At 40.7% G+C, this 17,486-nt stretch overlaps 2 protein-coding genes across 5 annotated transcripts in view; one reads left to right on the top strand and one right to left on the bottom strand.

Annotated features, from left to right (window-relative positions):
- Positions 1-999: 999 nt before the first annotated feature.
- Positions 1,000-11,403, bottom strand: ccnk (cyclin K). 2 transcript variants are annotated; one of them, XM_020603825.1, is made up of 11 exons: positions 11,267-11,403; positions 8,251-8,489; positions 7,844-7,925; positions 7,622-7,753; positions 6,604-6,709; positions 6,447-6,504; positions 6,073-6,242; positions 5,755-5,963; positions 5,527-5,557; positions 5,266-5,337; positions 1,000-3,070 (listed from the first exon to the last, which is right to left on the bottom strand). In XM_020603825.1, the coding sequence occupies exons 1-11, from the start codon at positions 11,273-11,275 to the stop codon at positions 2,526-2,528; spliced, it is 1,653 nt and encodes a 550-aa protein (XP_020459481.1). In that variant the 5' UTR covers positions 11,276-11,403; the 3' UTR covers positions 1,000-2,525. The 2 variants fall into 2 exon arrangements, with proteins under 2 accessions (XP_020459481.1, XP_020459482.1); XM_020603826.1 differs by having other exon boundaries at positions 8,251-8,486.
- Positions 11,404-14,939: 3,536 nt separating this feature from the next.
- The window catches only part of bcl11bb (BCL11 transcription factor B b), a 31,455-nt gene continuing 28,908 nt past the window's right edge, over positions 14,940-17,486 (top strand). For all 3 annotated transcript variants that reach the window (XM_020603831.1, XM_020603832.1, XM_020603830.1), the window contains exon 1: positions 14,940-15,983. In XM_020603831.1, the coding sequence (XP_020459487.1) occupies positions 15,920-15,983 (64 nt within the window). In that variant the 5' untranslated portion in view covers positions 14,940-15,919. The remainder of the gene's footprint in view (positions 15,984-17,486) is intronic.

Here is a 17,486-nt window from a genome sequence, read left to right as displayed (position 1 = left end):
GCCAGACAATGTCAAACTTTGGTTTATTTTGAGTTTACTTTCATCATTCTCCAGTCTCTTTGAAGTGCAGTACAGTCAGTGAACCTCTCTCTCGCTGCCCACTCTATCACTGGATATACTGTAGTCCCTAGGGGGGGTTGCAGTATATTGAGTGTTATGCTTGAAAAGAAAGAAGCATAACTCAATCTTGGCACTGTTGATCTTTTAGAGATGCGCCGCAACAACAAATAAAACACACTGGATTAGAACAGGAAAGGCCGAAGGTGGAAGAAAGCTGAAGTGTTGGTAAGAGCTGACGGTTATTGCAGTCACACAGACTGAACTCCAACCTGCCGTACCAAAGTCAGTGGTGTTACCACAGAGCTATTGTGCCGACTCAGCATCCACACTATTAGAATTGCAAATTGAATGTCATCTTAAATAAGCTCAATATAAACCAGCGAGCTTCCCATCAGCCTGAGTCAATTTTAACTTGCTAACACTGACTGCAAATGTGTGTATGAAAAATAGTTAGCAAGTGAGCAGAGTAGTTGAACTTGCTAGCTAAAAGTAATGGATAAAAACTCCAAAAAGCTGATAGCAATAGATAAAAAGGCGACAATTCGGATTAAGGGATGGAAAAACTGAAATAGCTAAAAGTAATTACGAACTGTTGTGACATTGTGCTCGCCCGAAGTAAAACTGATTGGTAACCTATAGAAAAAAAAAAGTAAACGGTTGGAAATAGGTGAAAGGAATTGATAAATTGTTGTATGCTGGTTATGTAAGATAAGATAATCCTTTGTCACTGTAACAGAAAACTATTGAGTGAAGTATATGAAAGCACTTTAACAGTATCCACTTCTAATTAAGTGTTAAACAGCATCTAATCCATTCAGAACATAAAGGGTGCTGATGTTTACCTGACAAGGCTGTGGAGGTATGTTAGACAAAAAGGCTGACCACTGCTGTATGCTGTGAATCCAGTTGTAATACACCTTAAATGAAATCACACTTCTGTTTAAAGTAGGAAAAAATGCTCTTTATTGTCCAGTGCCAGACACAAAACCATAGCTATGTGCAGGATACAGAAAAGATTAGTCTGACTAAGGCACATATGGATAGAAACTCAAAAAAGTCTACATAAAAAGATCAGATATGTACAACCACAGCTTTGACTGTCCAGTGTCAGACAAGGGCTTCACTTCTGTAGTTCATGTATTACTGTCTGCAGTGCAGATTCACTAGTAATAATGGAAGAGGACATATGAACAGTGATCAAATGGAACAAAGCATTTACTGTTAGCAGAAACATCATGCAAAATGAGTTTCCACGTAACAATAGACAAAATTTGCAGCATTAAACAATGTAGGTTTATGAACATGTTTGAATGTACAGCATGTAGCTATCACTGAATCTTAATATTTGACTACTGCATGAGCAGCCATCTCAGGATCTTATTGTGCTGTGTCACACTAGGAATGTGGAGAAAGGAGCAACACTGGGTGAATGGAAAGTCAGGAAAACCAAAACAAGATCAGGGTGAGAGAATATAAAAGGAAATATAAGACTAAGCCTTTGATCCACTCAGAGCTGAAATAAAATTGTAGATTTCAAATGAATGAGAAAACGTATGTTACGGATCTGATATTTGCTGGTACATGCTCAAAACAGAAACAGGGAGCAGACAGGGTTTGTTACAAGATCTTAAAACTTGCCAGACTTAATACCATCCTCTACATGTTTAAGTTAGTTACTTCAAAATATTTCAGGATTCTTGCAGCACCATTTGTGGTTCTCATAATATTGTCCAGACCTCACTTTTCCACTCAAGTCTATCTGCTGATAAGCCTTCATTCACAACCCTACTCCTGTTTATAGCACTGGACATGAAAAAGCTCCTTCAAAGTTTCTTTGTCTGTACCAACAGCTTGTTCACACATATGGATTCGAAAAGCAGGAGCAGCGATGGTTTCCCTTCAACATTAATGAGACCTGGCTTTGTGGCCCTGCATCCCCTGCTGGGCTTCACACATTCAAGAAGCGCCCAGCTACACTTACAGGGGAAAGCTGAGAATATCTTGATACAGCGTGAGTGGCAGTCAGGTTAAGAGCCAATTGTGATCATTCTGATTCCAGTGGAAACTGAAGCACAAAGTTCGTCAATACACCAACTTCACTATGTGAAGGGATTTTAATCAAAATGGGAGAAACGTTCACCCATGCTGTCTCCAACTTCCTGGTCCTATGACATGTCTTCAATGAGTTACTGGAATAAAACAAACAAACAAACGTAGAAACAGTTCACTGCCAGCAGATATGTCATAGAAAAAAATAACACTCCAGTCAGAACGGAGCATATAAATTACATGCTCGACACACCACCAGAACTGCAGACTGATGGGAGGCCAGATTCTGCCAACTACTTTGCATCCTTATGTATGAACACACCGTACACAAGTTCCTGGTTGTCCTCCCTCTCCAGTGCTTTCTGTCCCCACTTGTGAATAAGCACAGCCGCAGTTCATAGACCGTTAGCACACACTCATCTCATCCACCCACCACGGTTCAAGGGCATGCCAGGTGGAGGGGGCAGGGGCACCTGTGACTGTGCTGGGGGCACAGGGGGTGGAGGAGGGTAGCCAGCAGGTGGAAGACCTATCCCTGGAGGAGGTACGTGGCCTGGTGGCATGCGTGGAGGCGGTGGTGGAGGGTAGCTGTTGTAACCTGGAGGTGGATAGGTGGGCGGTGGGTAGTTGGAAGGAGGAGGTGGAGGGCCTGGAGGTGGTGCTGCAGGCGGTGGATAGACATGGGGGTGATATGGTGGCATTGGCGGTGCGTAGTTAGGTGGCATGGGGGCATAAGAAGGGCCCTCTGTCTTCATCATGGATTGTAGACTCTGGTAGCCTTCCCCAGACATGTAGGAGCTGGTGGTGGACATGATGTAGTTGGATGGTGGAGGTGGAGGAGGGCGATGGGGTAGAGGAGGGGGCTGGTGGGGAGGTGGAGCATTTGGGGGTGGGGGAGCAGTTTCACTTCCTGGTTCTGCTTCCATGGGAGGGGCTGGGGCTGGAACTGGAGCTTTACGGTCTAGAGACAGACAAACAGCAAAGAGAAACAACTGGTTACAAATCAGCCATCATCTTCCACAAAGCTACTGATTCCAGCATGAACTCAAATATCCTTTCTATTCCCAGATAGCTAGACCAAGACTGCCTGGCTTCAGCCACATAGGAGGTCTCATTATCCTACTCAAGCACTGTTGAGCCTGGTAATGATCAAGCATGTGATAGGAAAAAATTATATCCAGACGAGATGCTGGTTATGCAAGTACACTGCAAGGACTTAAAGACACCGGGTTGGTTTCTATACCTGAGTCCTGGCTGCTCATTATGCACCTATGTGGTAGTGCACACAGGCCAAATGCATGCTGTGTGGCCCAGATAGTCTTGACCATGTGTCCAAAGGGGGAATATTAGGCATCATAACACAGCACTGGTTCACAAAAGGGTTCTCTACCTATGCTCAGAAATATTGTCAGTCATGTATGATTTGTGCAACTAACAATCCAGGTAAAACAACACCACTCACACAACAAGCAGCACAACCTACAGTATTGCTCACAATAATAGCAGTACAATGTGACTAACCAGAATAATCCAGGTTTTTAGTATATTTTTTATTGCTACATGGCAAACAAGTTACCAGTAGGTGCAGTAGATTCTCAGAAAGCAAACAAGACCCAGCATTCATGATATGCACGCTCTTAAGGCTGTGCAATTGGGCAATTAGTTGAAAGGGGTGTGTTAAAAAAATAGCAGTGTGGCATTCAATCAGTGAGGTCATCAATTTTGTGAAATAACAGGTGTGAATCAGGTGGCCCCTATTTAAGGATGAAGCCAGCACTTGTTGAACATGCATTTGAAAGCCTGAGGAAAATGGGTCGTTCAAGACATTGTTCAGAAGAACAGCGTACTTTGATTAAAAAGTTGATTGGAGAGGGGAAAACCTATAAAGAGGTGCAAAAAATTATAGGCTGTTCAGCTAAAATGATCTCCAATGCCTTAAAATGGAGAGCAAAACCAGAGAGACGTGGAAGAAAACGGAAGACAACCATCAAAATGGATCGAAGAATAACCAGAATGGCAAAGGCCCAGCCAATGATCAGCTCCAGGATGATCAAAGACAGTCTGGAGTTACCTGTAAGTACTGTGACAGTTAGAAGACGTCTGTGTGAAGCTAATCTATTTTCAAGAATCCCCCGCAAAGTCCCTCTGTTAAAAAAAAGGCACGTGCAGAAGAGGTTACAATTTGCCAAAGAACACATCAACTGGCCTAAAGAGAAATGGAGGAACATTTTGTGGACTGATGAGAGTAAAATTGTTCTTTTTGGGTCCAAGGGCCACAGACAGTTTGTGAGACGACCCCCAAACTCTGAATTCAAGCCACAGTACACAGTGAAGACAGTGAAGCATGGTGGTGCAAGCATCATGATATGGGCATGTTTCTCCTACTATGGTGTTGGGCCTATTTATCGCATACCAGGGATCATGGATCAGTTTGCATATGTCAAAATACTTGAAGAGGTCATGTTGCCTTATGCTGAAGAGGACATGCCCTTGAAATGGTTGTTTCAACAAGACAATGACCCCAAACACACTAGTAAACGAGCAAAGTCTTGGTTCCAAACCAACAAAATTAATGTTATGGAGTGGCCAGCCCAATCCCCGGACCTTAATCCAATCGAGAACTTGTGGGGTGATATCAAAAATGCTGTTTCTGAAGCAAAACCAAGAAATGTAAATGAATTGTGGAATGTTGTTAAAGAATCATGGAGTGGAATAACAGCTGAAAGGTGCCACAAGTTGGTTGACTCCATGCCACACAGATGTGAAGCAGTTATAACAAACTGTGGTCATACAACTAAATATTAGTTTAGTGATTCACAGGATTGCTAAATCCTAGAAACAAAAACGTTTGTACAACATAGTTTTGTGTTTGTACAGTCAACGGCAGACACTGCTATTTTTTTGAACACACCCCTTTCAACTAATTGCCCAATTGCACAGCCTTAAGAGCGTGCATATCATGAATGCTGGGTCTTGTTTGCTTTCTGAGAATCTACTGCACCTACTGGTAACTTGTTTGCCATGTAGCAATAAAAAATATACTAAAAACCTGGATTATTCTGGTTAGTCACATTGTACTGCTATTATTTTGAACAATACTGTATGCTTTACCCCAACTCTAAAACCAGAAGACAGGACACAACAAACAAACATTACCTGGGGGAGGCTGTGATGTAGGCAGAGGGGGCATGGGGCTCTCCAGTCGCGGAATCTTTAGTCCAACTTGTTCTGTAAATTTAACAAACCAGTCAAAAAATGGAAAAGCTTTTTTTAAGGAACTTTGCTTCAAAATCCTAGTCATCTTTTCATAATTGATGGTAATTAGCTAACTTCTCTTGGAGGTACTTCGTATGAGATTTGAAGTGCTTTAAAACCCAAATGAGCAGAATTTAGCCTGAGGTTTATGTCAAATCTTACCTGGAGCCTTTGGTTCATCTTTTGGTGATGCCTGAAATATAGAAACAGGAATGCAAATGTTCAGTTCCCACTCAGATTATGTTGAGCACCACAATCACATACACAAGCTGCAGGATCTAATGGACATTTTAAATAAACAAATAGAGAAATGTAATCTAAGAGAGCAAGGGACTTTGTACCAGTCATAGCATTAAAGCAATCAACAATGCAATTCAAGCCTGTACTCACATGTGAGCGCTTGAGCTGGCGTGCGGGGCTGCCACCCTGAGGGGAAGTCTTCTTTGGTGGAGGAGGAGGAGGGTTGGCGGCTGGAGGTTGTCCCTGTGGAATCGGAGGAGCAGGGGTCAGAGGAGCAGGTGCCCGCTCCTTCTCTTGCATTTGCTGAGGGATGGGCTTGTTTCCCTGGGAGTACAGGTCCAATATCTGGTGGCAAATGTCTGGAAGACAAAGACAGATTTTTGTTGAGACCAGCCTGAAAAGTTATGGACAATGATTAGACAAATGTGGTGGCAAAGGCATGAAGTGTGATGGCTTTATGTCGAGTACCTTCAAGCAGCTCAACTGGGACATCCTGGACAAACTGCTCCCACCAGCGACGTGATGACTGCTTGGTAGTCCACTCCTGGATGTCAAACTTACAGAGGCGGCCGGCCAAGTACATGACAGCCACGGCTATGATCTCTGGCTCCCACTGCAGAGACAGCATTGTGCACAAGCTGGAAGGGACATGAGCAATATGGTTGGAGTCAGAGCTGAAGATTTGGAACCTTAAAAGATATTACCTGGTGGGTGGGGGCTGAGTTGCATAAACACTTCTCATACTGTAAGGCCTCTTTCACAAATAGCCCTGCACATTATTTAGTTATAAATATTAAATAATTCAAATGCACTTCAGAACTGTTTACATGCCAGCCGCTCACCTGTCATTGACAAAGGTCCAAGCCATTTGTAGCACCTTGCACACTTTATTCTTCTCTCCTATAACAATAAGAAAAAAACATATGCTATGTATGCTTAACTGGTTCCCAGCACCACAATATATCAGATCTCTTGATGCGATGTCACACTCACTCTCACCTTTGAGCTGCTTGACATAGCGCAGCAGGAACATGTAGGGATGCTCCACCTGCAGGTCAAATTTGATAGTCTGGAGCAAGATTCTCTCCAACACCATCACCTCTTCCTGTTGAAACAAAACCCAGGAAGGATGATTTAAGGTTTACTCACCACCTATAAAGTCTGTTTTCCAAAGGCTCGGGACTCTGGTCCATTCTGGCCTTCTGATCATAAACTATGGTATATGATCAAGACTGTAGCAATGTCACTAATGTTATACCTGTTAAGATTTTAAGGGAAAATATGTCTATATAATATACTTTCAGCCATAATGACTCCTCTCTACTCCAACCTGGGAAAAACAGCAGGCTAAAATGGAGAAAAACTGTTTTTCACAGCTGAACCAAGATTTTTTCAAACTCAGTCTTGATCAAAACTAATCAAATTGCAAATTATTAGTTGGTTTGAACATACAGTATAACTTGCACAGACTTAAATAAGAACTTACTGTGCAGTTCAATTTCATACCAAATATCCATTTCCAGTTTGGTGGGGAAAAAAAAAAAAAAAAAAAAATCAGTCTTTTGTTCTTTTTACCCAGAATTTTGTGCTGATTAAAACCTTCATGAGCTTACTTACAGGGAGATCTGCCTATGTCACAGGCTGTACCTAATGGAACGACTCACTCTTAGATTTAAAAAACAAAAAAACAACAAAAAAAACAAACAAATCACACTGAAAGCAGTCAGTCATAAGGCAAAATCCTGCAACAAAAGATTACTACTGTATGGCTGCTTGTTACAGAAGATTAACAGCAATTAGGCTGTAGCATGTTTGCTTCTGTTTGTTCTTTCTAGAGTTACAGGATATTAAGTCAGAGCATTGGCAATACTGTTTTACAATGGACTTTAAGTTAAGACGACTATTTTCTTTTCTGAACTCGGTGAAGAAATTCCCTGACTGAGATCGTAAGGCACAATTATATTATAACATCCAGTGTTGTCTAACGAGAAAAGGGTGAAGTAAAAACAAACTGCACCTTCGGGTCATCTCCAAACTGGGCAAACTGCACATCATTCAATAAGCTGCGGGCTGTTTTGATGATGTCTTTACACTTCTTTGGGGTTTCCTCCACTTTCCCAGCCAGAAAAAGACAGCATGCACCTGTCACCTGTTGAGAAACAGGTTGCAACATTTCAATCCAACACATTTGGGACTCTTTATGAAAAAATGAACAAAGTTAACAATCCACTGAACTTACATATCGGGGAAACTGCTTGAAGGAGTGAAACATGTAGAAGCGGTGGAAATATATAATGCCAGTTGCTAGTGTGTCATAATGTCTGATGACAGTCAAGGATATTACAGAAACCATTTAGTTATTTGCACATCTGTCATGTTTTTCAGTTATTATCAGCTACTGTATGTCAAATAAACTAACAAGGAAATTTCTCTTTGACTGGACATCTGTGGTCAATACATACAATAACTCTGTGTTGTCTCCTGTAAACAATTCACATGCAGGTCTTTACAAGAAACTCAACAATTCTCCTACAAAAGGTACAGTAAAAGTAGAAGAAGCCTGTGCTCATTGGGACACAGCACTCTAGCTGTATAAATTCTTTAGTTTTCATCAGGGACAAACAGAGCCAAATGGATCATGGATACAGGCCAAGTCGGGTCCCCACATCAAATATGAAGCGGGCTCCCTCCCGCCGATACCGGGCCTCTGTGCCAGGGTCCAGACCCTCAGACTGAGATGGGGTGTGGGCTAAATCCTTCTTGTCCCAGTACCAGCATGGCTTGATGTGGTCCAGAGCTGCTTGGCCAGTCACTGACAGGTTCTCCTTGGACTCCTTCATTGGCTGAGGAGACGCAATAGCAGATGGACCCGCTGCACTGGACTGCTAAGAAGGCGGAAAGGGTAGAGTTATGTGCAATCTTTCTCACCAGCAACTAGGGTTATAGAGCATAACTAACTTCCTCAGCATACTAAAAGTGTTGGAAAACTCCCTATACAACACCAATGTCCAACCAGCAGATTATTAGGGGTGTTATAGCTACTCTGGCTGTCAGAATCTTCTTACACAATATAAATGTGGAATATAAATGTGGGTATATTCATACTTTAACAACTCTACAACCTGAGTTGCAAAGTTGCTACTTTTACTTAAGAATTTAATGTTAAGCACTCTAGCCATTTTCATACATAGCAACAATATGTGCAGGATGAAGCCATTTCTTCTAGCCCACACTGTGAGAAATACAGAACGAGGAGAGATTAAGGGCTGTACCTGACTAAGGATTTTGTCAGTCAACTGTCAGTCAGCTCTTCAATGCGACAATTCAACTATTTGTTGTTTTTCTTTATTTTTTTAACATATATACATACACATACATATATCCTGGACTGTCAGAAAATCAATTGGTATGAATTTTATTGATGATTTCGACCACACTAACATTAGTATTTAAATACAAGAGTGAAAGAAACATATTTGAGCCTTAAAAAAAAAAAAAAAACTATAAAAGACATCTGATGCAACAGTTAAACTGGGACCTATTTAAACTGACGATGTTAATCTGCCATATGGATTTGTCAGAACAAGGAGGCAAGAAGCACACTTGTATTTCTGTTGAAACAATGCTCTTATAGGCTATGCTTTCTTCTGAGATGTTGTTATAGCCTAGTTTACCAACAAGTTTGAGCACCTCCCGTCAGTTAACCACACTGCACGTTGTTTGTGTGTTTTACTGTGTGAGCTTGCACTGCCCAATGATTCCTCTTATTTACAATTCCTCACTGAAATGTTGAATGATTTCACGAACTGCCCTTGTAAGTATAAGGGCAATTCGCCGCTCATTTTTGTTAGCTACCTAGTCCTGTCCGTATGAATGCATGTTGCAAAAACAATGCAAAAAAAAAAAAAAAAGATAAAAATGTGCAACAGCACCCATTGTCACAAAATCTGATGGGTCACAGATTTGGGTGCAACACCGGACTAACATTAGGCTATGCAAAATCAGCAACAACGACCGTTAAAGTATTTTCTCATCAACGTAGACCGCGATGTTTCAAAACACTTCTAATAAATTATAAATCCCACCTTTATGTGGCTTGTTCAAGTGGGTTTTGTTGTCTTTTTCTCCTCACTCTGCAATTTGTTAAATAGATCCGACCTTAATGTACATCCAACATACCATTAACACCTGCAGAGCCATCAGCATTGCTGATGACACCTTCCACCCCGCATACTCCCACTTCAGACTCCTGCCTTCAGGGAGAAGGTATCGGAGTCTTCAGGCCCATGCCACCAGACTTAATCAGCTTCATTCACCAGGCTGTGAAGATGCTGAATGCTGTCTATTACCTCCCACCCTCTGGCCCCGGCCCCTGCTCCTGGACTGTGACCCACCACAGAACATAAAAAGACTACCTCTGCTGTTTTGGGTCTTATTATAGTATATGTAAATCTGCTGCTGACCGTTTTTACCGTCATATCTGCTGCTGTTGATCATTTGCACTACTGTCCGTGTGCATCTCAATCTCAACCATCTGGCAATGTTCTTACTATTATTTGCACTACTGTCACTGATTGTACATGGTCTGAGTCATAGCCTATTAGGCTGTATTATTTAGTTTTTATCCTAATCACTGTGACTTAGTTTTCTTATTCTTTTTAGTCTATTTTTACTCTACTTTTATTGTGTTAGTTTCCTAAATGGTATGGCATTCAATACTAGGTGAGAGAGAAACGATATTTCTATTTTCTGTATGTCCTGCACATATAGTGAACTGACAACAAAAATCTTTGATCTCCTGATACAGCGTCACCCTTGAAGTGCGTATTCCCCCGACCACTGGGGGAAGTACTGAGCAAATTGCTGCTTGGCACACCAAAATGAGAAGAGGACGACAAACTACCCAGCTAGTGCTGCCTTCTATTGTAATGCATACTGGCTGAAAATACATTGTATACATATAATAAAATAAAAACAAATGTTCGACTATAAGAGTATCAGTCATCTGATAGGTTCCTCGACTATTAGCAGGCAGCTCTAGAGGGATCGCAAAGAAGCATTGTCCTCATGAATAGTTTTTGTAGATGTTACTAAGCTTAATGTTTAGTTTGAATCCAACAAACAGGAAAGCAACACGAGGGAATCATTGTTCTGATAGGAACGTGTTTGGGCATAGCAGCTCCTCACCCGTTCACTGATAAACTGCGGCTAACATTAAGCTTGTAGTTATGCATAAAACGTTAGCTAAGCAATTATACGACATAATAAACTCATAAGGATGTCAATGGAAATGAAGACACTTTACTCGGAATTAGCATTATGAACTGTTAGCTCATTGCTAACAATCACTTATCTGTGCTAACGATAACTTAAAGTGAAGCTAACTTAGCTTCGTTGACCTAAATAACCAGCTATGCAAGGACATTAGACGAAAATGTATGAACCAAAATGTATGCGAGTAATGTCGCTTAAATATACAGCAGGTTAAAAATTATTTCGAACCAAAGGCAGTCAAAGTTGGCACTTTGTCTTCGCACACCGCGGGTAGCTAATCCCAGCTAACATTAGAAAACTTGCTCCCGGAACACCGCAACCTGTCAAAAGTACTGAGAATTCATCCCAGTTATCGTCGACCTTCTTCTAAATGAAATACGGCCCTTACCTTTAACATGTAGCCGTCGAAGCAAATAACACACAACAGACAGCTGTAAGAATAATCCGCAATTATTCACAATAAGTCGGCTAAATGATCAACTACAGTCCCCATTATGAAAAGGGCACCGCCATTATGAAGTAGTTACGTCAGAAAACGTTGGCAGACGTCATTACGCAAGATAGACGGTACACGTGCGCTCTGGTTATGGTTAGACTTTTGTTTGACACGTCCTTTTCCAAATCAATTTGTTCTCTACTTCAGTTTTATTTCTAGCTACTCTAAAACCCCAAACAAGATATACGCGTATGATAAGTATGATCAAGATGATGCTATTTTAATAATTATTATGTCCACTAGAGGGAGACAAAGAATTAATTGTGAACTTGGACAGCCAGACCTGGACTTTTGACACATGCAATCTGATTTCACCAGGTGATTCACTAGAAAAATCTGTACTGGATCTATGAAAAGAATTCACCTGAGCAAGGTTTCAAAAGGCAAATAAAAAACACAAACAAACAAACAACATTTACACAGAACAGATACTTTATAATACTAGTTTAAATGGTCACTTCATCCTGGATTTTGTATCATAGACTCTTCAAAAAGACAGTGTGGGTATGAGCTCTGGCTGTAGGGCCGTGTTGCACCCACATCATTTAAGCACATAGTCCTACGCATATATATTTATTGCCCTAAAATAATATTTATTTATTTATTATCAACATCCACTTCTGGTATTCAAGGTATCAAAAACACAAGTAAGAGTGATTGAAGCGAGAGATGGACATATTAAAATACTAGTCAAACAATTTTTCGGTATTTTTCTGTACATAGAAAGCATATACTCTTTGTCTTTGGTTAAAGAATATAAACCAATTTTAATTTGGAAATATAATAATAATGTGACAAATGAAATCAGGCTTTTTTACTAATTTTTGAACATCACAGTGCATGATGCTGGAAATATAAGTAAGAGGAGGACAGAAATAATGCCTCAGGTTTTTGTCTATTATCTTAAAATGTACATTTTCATGGGTGAAATTAAAGACATCTGATTCATTTGACTGTTGTTAGAGTTTAACCTAAAATGAATCCTGGCCAATCGTGTCTTGTTTTATGAGTTACAAGTGATGAGTTAAAATCAGTTGTGACCATGACTTGAGCTTTTATGTTAAGTGAAAATCATTATTTAAAAACATGTAGACTCTGAAATGCATAAATCTACTGGAGTAGCAGTCTTTGCAGAACAACATTATATAAACATGGTTTTAATAATGTCAATTAAGAAAAATATTATCAGTTAAGATATTTTTATACCTTTGAATTAATATGACCTAAAATTGTTTTAAATATTGCAGAGTATGAGTAGACTACAAGACACGTCCTGTGCCCTGTGCACGCCCCTTCCAGCCTCTCTTCAAGACCAGCATTGAAACATTTACTACAGTATGTCCAAATTTAAATTTGGAATCTGCATGTATTATATATTCTTCCATGCTCTGACAATTACCTAACTCTGTCACAATGTGTCCTGTAGAAAAGTAAGAGCCTTAGTTGCATTGCCTATTCCAAGGGAGCATCTCAATCTCTCACTCAAGTCCACACACACATTAACCACAGTAAATCATCTTATGAATAATATATACTAGTACTTTCTTTATTAATATTAAACATTGCATAATGAAGCACAGACTATAAGCAAAATCCCAGAGCAATATTCGTATAACCATGAGCTGTCCTAGAGTGGACGTTTCATTGTTTATGTCAGTCCTGTCATGATGTGGTTAAACACATCAAAATGGCTTCTTTGACCTGTTTAAACCTCAAGAACACCTTTTTTTGTTCTTAAAACCTGCAGTATGTGCACTTTTCTTTCATATATGTTGGTCTGTCTGAAGATATTGATGTAATTTTTGTAAACAAATGGTAGAGACATGAAAAATGGAATATAGTCAGATGTTTAAAAGGTCAGCTTAAACTTTGTCCTTGGGCTCATTTTTATGTTTTACCATAAATTATACATGCTTGGAATCTCTTTAAAGCTTGTGTCATTTTTGGAAAAGAGCTCAAATGTCAGCATAATGCTTTTTGTTATCTGTTGTGTAGGCAATGCCCTGCAGTGTGTTCAGGTATCTCCCATTCAGTGATGCCAATTACCACGCGAGATGCATGTTCCCCTTTGTGGCATCGCTTTGGTCTTAAAATCTTTCCTGTGTCCACAAACGGGGTATTTGTTGTATGTTGGCCCTGTGCAACCTAGATCAAGCTGCCTTTGCCCGGAGCCAGCAGATACAAGCTATAATGGAGACATTGATGTATAATTGACAAACCCAAGGGTAAGGATTAAGGAACTGCTCGCAGCCAGAAGGGATGGCAAGAGAGTGTGTGTGAACTCAGGATAATGTTTCCTTTCAGCATCCAATGTGTCCACGGCTGCTGTTGCTCTCTTGGCCCAATGCGAATAAGAAGCCATTTCATGTAATATCACATACCAAATTTATGCTCTTCAGTCAAAGCAATATGCTTGACAACATGCTCCAGCCTATCTGTGAAAGATAGCTGTTGTGCTGTAGTGTTTCCATGTGGGGTCTGCTGAGGTTATGTCTACTTGAGCCAGAGCTGAGATGACATTTCATTTATATAAATAATTACTGTCCTGAAAGTCCCCTAGGCCTGCCCTGAAGCAATCAAACTTCTAATGCTCTTAAAATTGCCCACCATGTTTTATTAATGGCAGACTATAAAATGTATTGCTATAGCTGCACACTTCATGCTGATCTATGAGGAAATAGTGTCAACTTTAAATGGCTGTATTAGGCTTTTATTTTTATTCAACAGTGTGCTTCAACCAAATCACAGCACAGCATAGTCTGTATTTGTATTGAACGTGAGGTTTAAAAAAGAAACTTGAGTATGTTATCTGAGCTGCAGCCTGTACAATGTACCACTCTGTGCATATACTGATCAAAATGAATATCCTGAATTATGTGCACAGTGATCACCCATTAGTGCCATTAATTGCCTCTGAGTGAACCTGACCTGCTCTTCAAGGACTCTCTTAGATTCTGAATTGCATAATGGCAAATTATGGAGGCCTCATTCTAAAAATAAGAACAAAGTGTAGTAATACTGTGTTAAGGTTTGGAATATCCCCTGACTGTGCCAACAGAGGGTACTGTTGCTTCACAACGTTTTTAAATTATCTCAACAACAGCGACGCAGCATTCTGTTTTCTGCCCTCTGATTTAATGTGAGGAAATAGGTGTGCTTTGTTTTTATACTGATCATGCGCAGTAGCGTTCTTCGGTCATTTACATAGCTTTGAATATACACGTGTTAATGAACTAAATTAAACGTGACCTTTGAACCCAGATTATTTATTTAGTGTGGTTTAGTGGTGGGTGGTCCTAATGTGACAGCCATTATAAAACAACGGCTGATTTGGCTACATTTCAGATGGCATTAGACAAAAGAATAAAAGTTGTAATAATCCGTGAAATGCTTAAAGTATATAGGAAAAGATCACTGTGATGTGGATGTTCAAGATTTTGAGTGGTAAATCAACACTCCTTTAACACGCAGACAGCATGAACATATCATTTAATTAACCATTGATGAGTGGTAATTACTTTGTGAATGGAGCCCATCGCTGGCAGCCGCCGCTAGCTGCCCCCAGTGTCCGCGTGTTGTCCGCCGCCTTGTGTCTGTAGTGTCTGACGCGCAAACGTCACAGACGCACTTGAACTTGAATCCCATTCTACTGAGTGAAGGTAAACCCCAACCACACGCACCCAAACACGCGCACAAAACACAGACTGTATTTAGTCTGCGCGCGCGCACACAATAGCGGGTTCCTCCCAGGCAGAGCCTCTTTCATCGTGTGAGTCAACAAGAAGTAGCCTCGACACTATATGAAACTGGGAAACATTGGACCTGCTTGTTGGACGAGAAGGAGGAGGTGTCTTGTCTGCCCGTCTGCTCTCTCTCTCTCTCTTTCTCTCTCTCTGTATTCTCTCTCTCAGTCAACGAGGCTACTACCACCGGAGCCAAGAGTTGCCGTTCCGCGCACTAATGCCAAAACGCGCAGGAGGAGCCGGTGCCAAAGGGTCATTTTAGCGCACCACTGCTGAAATGGAAGGACTGTAGGGAATCCTAGACTAAACACCAGCCATTTGACCCCAGGTAATATAATCATATCATCAACATTTAGTAAAGGGAAAGCAGCCAAGTAAGATCCAATACCCATCACCGGTGGAGTGCCGCGTACTTCATCTGTCACAACGGTCGCTGCAGAGGTGGGCAGTCCAGGATTTTTGTCTGCAAAAGGTGCATTGCCAAACATCACCTTCCTGCACCCATATCAACTCATCGGCCGCTAGTAGCCAATTGATTTCTAAAATTCTTGGCTTCCTCAACCCAGGTGTTAACTCCCTCAGAAGACACTGCAGGACACAGTGGACAAACTGGTCTTCCATCTTTATTGCGCTCCTGTCCGACTTTCGAACGCATATCAAAGTTGCAGCTGAAGACAGTGAAAGGCAGAGGGATTAGGAGAAGGGAAAGTTGGTCACCTGCGACCCAGAGAGGACCGACACCACGGTTCAAGCCGACTCCAAGTGCCGTTCACCGGGCGATGCCAGAGTAAATGCCGGGGCAATGTCCCGCCGCAAGCAGGTGAACCCGCAGCACTTATCGTTGACACACAGGGAAACAATACAAGGTGAGTTTAATTCCCAGTTCTTCTCGCCTCATAGCCTGTAATTACGTTTAGTGATTAGAATTATTTGTAGTTTATCATTTTTATTATAAGTTGTGATTTTTAGGCCAAAATAAAGGCAATTTTTGGAAACAGGTTGACATCTTGCCCATGTATTGTTTTGCCTTTGAAACTGGCGAATAGGAAAGCTAACGACCTAATAAATTTACCATGTGAAAACACTTGCACAAAGATCAAAAACATATTGTTGTTTCTTTACGCATACTTTTACACTGGATTTGAGTAATTGCGTTGCTTCATAATAGTTGTTTTTACACCTTTAAGATTTATGATCACAATTCAGTGATATTTCAAATGCACCTTTTGCAGCTTCATATGAATTTACTGCGAGAGATGATCTTAGGACAGCTATAGGACTATCTGGAAAAGTGTGTGTGAGTGTGTGTCTGTGTGTTATTGAATGTGCACGCACGTGCGTTGCGCGTGTATGAGCTATTAGCCTAAGTCAGCGTTTCATCAGATACAGTTTAGCGTTTTCCTCAACATATTGCAACATGTTGTAATGTTTAAACTTGTTTTCTTTGTCAAGCCTTTCAGTCAGTGATTTCCAGATGCAGTTATTTATTCAGAAAAAAACGCACAAGGTGATTTGTATAGAAATTTAAATGTATTTTTAATTTAAATGGCCTCCCTCTCGCTTTCTGTCGTCTCTTCCCCCCCCACCCCCCTCTCTCTCCCTGTCTCTCACGCACACACACTTTCACATTCATTCAGTCTTAACTGTTTTTCTTGGTACACGCAGGCCTGTCGCTTACTGTAAGACAACAATATAAAAACATTTCAACAATGTGATGCACGAAAATATGTTAAACTTGCAATCACACACACGCACACACACACACACACGCACGCATCCACATGCGCGCGCGCACACACACACACACGTACAAAAGAAAGATAACATAAAACAAATTAACAACAAACTTTTATTAAGGCCGGTATGTTAAAAAAAACGGTCATAACTTGTTTGAAGCTTTCAGAGTTGCGCCCACAAATTGTGATTACATGTAAATTGCGCAGATTAAATCTGAGGTAGGAATTTATTTGAGCATATGATTTAAAAAAAAATCTCATAATCCAGTTTCCAGTCAGTTATATCAATCTAACCTTCATCTCCCTACGCTCTGCTTTGTCTAAATCCAATTTCATAGAGGCCTAATCTGAGTAATTCATTGCAGAGGTTTATGATGTAATCTTTGGCCAATCTGTTTTGTGTTGAAAAAGGCGCAAATTCTGTCCCACCCGACACATTCAACATTGAGACTAATCATTTATCCCATTCACTTCGCCTCTTTCTCATCTCACTTGACTTTTCTCCATGTCGAGCTTGCTGTTGAAATAATTACGGTAATTTCGAAACCAATGAACAATCTGAAATCTAAATGTTTGCTCTAACCAATGTTTTTGTTTTTTAATTGAGAAAGTATCCTCAGCAGATTTTAAGCA

Source organism: Monopterus albus, unplaced genomic scaffold, assembly GCF_001952655.1.
Source record: "Monopterus albus unplaced genomic scaffold, M_albus_1.0 scaffold62.1, whole genome shotgun sequence".
NCBI lineage: Eukaryota > Metazoa > Chordata > Actinopteri > Synbranchiformes > Synbranchidae > Monopterus > Monopterus albus.
This window is presented reverse-complemented; position numbering and strand designations above follow the sequence as displayed.